The sequence below is a fragment of the Sprattus sprattus genome, assembly GCF_963457725.1.
Source record: "Sprattus sprattus genome assembly, chromosome: 21".
Taxonomy (NCBI): Eukaryota; Metazoa; Chordata; class Actinopteri; order Clupeiformes; family Clupeidae; genus Sprattus; species Sprattus sprattus.
Genome location: NC_137919.1, coordinates 6135407 through 6137906, shown reverse-complemented (window position 1 = coordinate 6137906; position 2500 = coordinate 6135407). Strand labels below are relative to the sequence as shown.

The 2500-nt window shown below is 49.9% G+C and overlaps 1 protein-coding gene across 1 annotated transcript in view; it reads right to left on the bottom strand.

The window, feature by feature from the left end:
* dnah2 (dynein, axonemal, heavy chain 2) overlaps positions 1–2500 on the bottom strand; it is a gene marked incomplete at both ends in the record, with an annotated part of 193113 nt that overhangs the window by 80866 nt on the left and 109747 nt on the right. Inside the window, 1 exon segment of the mRNA XM_080860098.1 lies at positions 1026–1178. Within this exon segment, the coding sequence (XP_080716224.1) occupies positions 1026–1178 (153 nt within the window).

The window sequence follows — 2500 nt, the reverse complement described above, 5'->3', positions numbered from 1 at the left end:
CGGCCGACGAGCTGTGCAGTTCTACGAAGTTAATGGACGCTGCGGGGCAAAGAACACCACGACGCGGAGCGGAGTGGTGTTGGTCCGCAGAAGTCCATTAACTTCGTAGAACTGCACAGCTCGGAGGCCGTTATCCCGCTTATCTCCCGTTTACAACATCCAAAAATGTTTTTATTATTAGTATTATTATTATTTAGAATTTCCTTTATCTTTAGGAAATTTAATATGCATAATAACCTGCTGAATTCTTGATTTGAAGCCTAGTGCTCCCGTTAGAGAAAGTAGTGCCTGGAACCGGCTGTTTTTCAAAAAACAAAACGTTACGTTGGTTGTCAATGGTAACCATTCAAGAGCATTGATATGGAACGGCGATTTAACTTTTCTACTGGGACTACGTCCAAGGTGTGCGGTTCCACGAACTTAATGTACACCCCATTAGCCAATCAGAAAACAGTATTTCGTTCCAGAGGGAGATAATGTCTGATAACTGACATAGTTTCGCCAGTTTAGCTGTGGATGTTGATTCTAGATCAGCCATTCAAAAAACTGTTGGTTGATTCGGTGGTTTATATATGTAGAGGGGTGGTTTCACTGACATAATATGATTAAGTGCTATGGTGCGCAGACACACTAAGAAAGCAGTGACAAGCTGGATTTAGTGGTTATCCTTCAATTACAGCACACTGGAGAGGTAAGGAAGCACTGATACTGTTCATATACATCTGACGACAGAATCTGCCACAATGGCCTGGGAAGAGAAGAAAATCACTCTGGGTGTAGATATATAAGTGCATAAGTGTGCACCCGTGTGTGTGCATGTATGTGAGAGAGTAAGAGACTAAGAGAGAGAGAGAGATAATGAGAGAGAGAGAGAATGAGCGAGAGAGAGAGAGAATGAGAGAGAGAGAGAGAGAATGAAAGAGAGGAAATGCGTGCAAGGTGTGCTCCGAGGTTGATTGTCACCCGCCGCCAGCTCAAGTGACCCACTTCCCCCGTGGTGACCGGAGTGGGGTTGCCATAGCTACCTCTTCGTCGGCGACGTCGGGGCAGACGCGGCGCTTCCTGCCGGCGTAGCGGAGCAGCGAGGTGAGGGCGCGCAGCCCAAAGTCATAGTGGTCCTGCTGAGAGAGCTGCTGCACGGCCAGAGAGTACAGCGTGAACACCTTCTTAGCCAGCACCTGAGGGAGGGAGGAGGAGAGAGAGGGGGGGGGGAGGGGGAGAGAGAGGGGGGGAAGAGAGGGGGGAGGAGAAAGGGGGGAGGAGATGGGAGAGAGGGGGGGAGAGAAGAGAGGGGGAGAGAGAGAGAGGGAGAGAGGGGGGGAGAGAAGGGAGAGAAAGGGGAGAGAAGAAGGGAGAGAGAGAGAGAGAGAGGGGGAGAGAGAGAGAGAGAGAGAGAGAGGGGGGGAGAAGAAGGGAGAGAGAGGGGAGAGAGGGGGAGAGAGAGAGGGAGAGAGGGGGGGGGAGAAGAAGGGAGAGAGAGGGATGGAGAGTGAGAGATAGAGAGGGGGGGGGAACAGAAGAAGGGAGAGGGGGGAGAGCGAGAGATAGGGGGTAGAGAGAGAGAGAGAGAGAGGGAGGGAGAAGGAGGGAGAGAGTGAGAGAATGAGAGAGACAGGGAGGGAGGGGGAACGAGAGAAAGGTTAAATGCTCCTTTATTCTCACATTTTAACACCAATAAAACATAAAGCTTTGAAATCCCCCCCCACACAATGCCTGCATGCTCCCCCCCTTCATCACACTTAAAAAAACAATTGACCATCACTGCAAATTTCACACAACAGTTCCCCCTGCCCCAAACGATACAAAAAGACATAATATCATCAGCCATTTTTTAATAAACATATTACATTTCAATAAAGCCTGCCACCATCCACTTACACACTTTTACAGAATCAACTGAACCCAGTACCAATATGTTGATCTTCCGAGAAAGTGAGAGAGAGAGCGGACACGGAGGAGAAAGGGCTTGACAAAGGGACGGGTTAGAGAGAGCAGACATGAAGGGATGTGGACCTCTGAAAAAATGCCAAGACAAATTCAAACCATTTCTATTGAGTGCTGCCAGTGCTGTCATTTCCCCAATCAGAGAGGGGTGAATGCTGTTTGAAGAAAGGGGGAGGCCGGTGAGGGACAGAGAGCTCTAAGGGAGGAGTAGAGGAGTCCTAATTCCTGACTGCACCTTGGGACCGGATCCGCCCGCTAATCTGACATGTATCCTGGACCAGAATCCCAAGACAGCAGCGGATTGAAATGTTAGTAGCCATTGGGTATGCATGCAGAGAGAGGCGTGCTCAGAGAGGGATGCTCTCCTAGGATGGACAGGAGATGGATTTACTGCGGAAGTGAAGGTTGATGAGGGGTGAGGACGCTGTGAAGCGGGGCGAGGAATCTGAGCAGGTCTGCAGCATACACACACACAGGCACACACACACACACACACACACACACACACACACACACACACACACACACACACACACACAAGCACTTCCATCATACC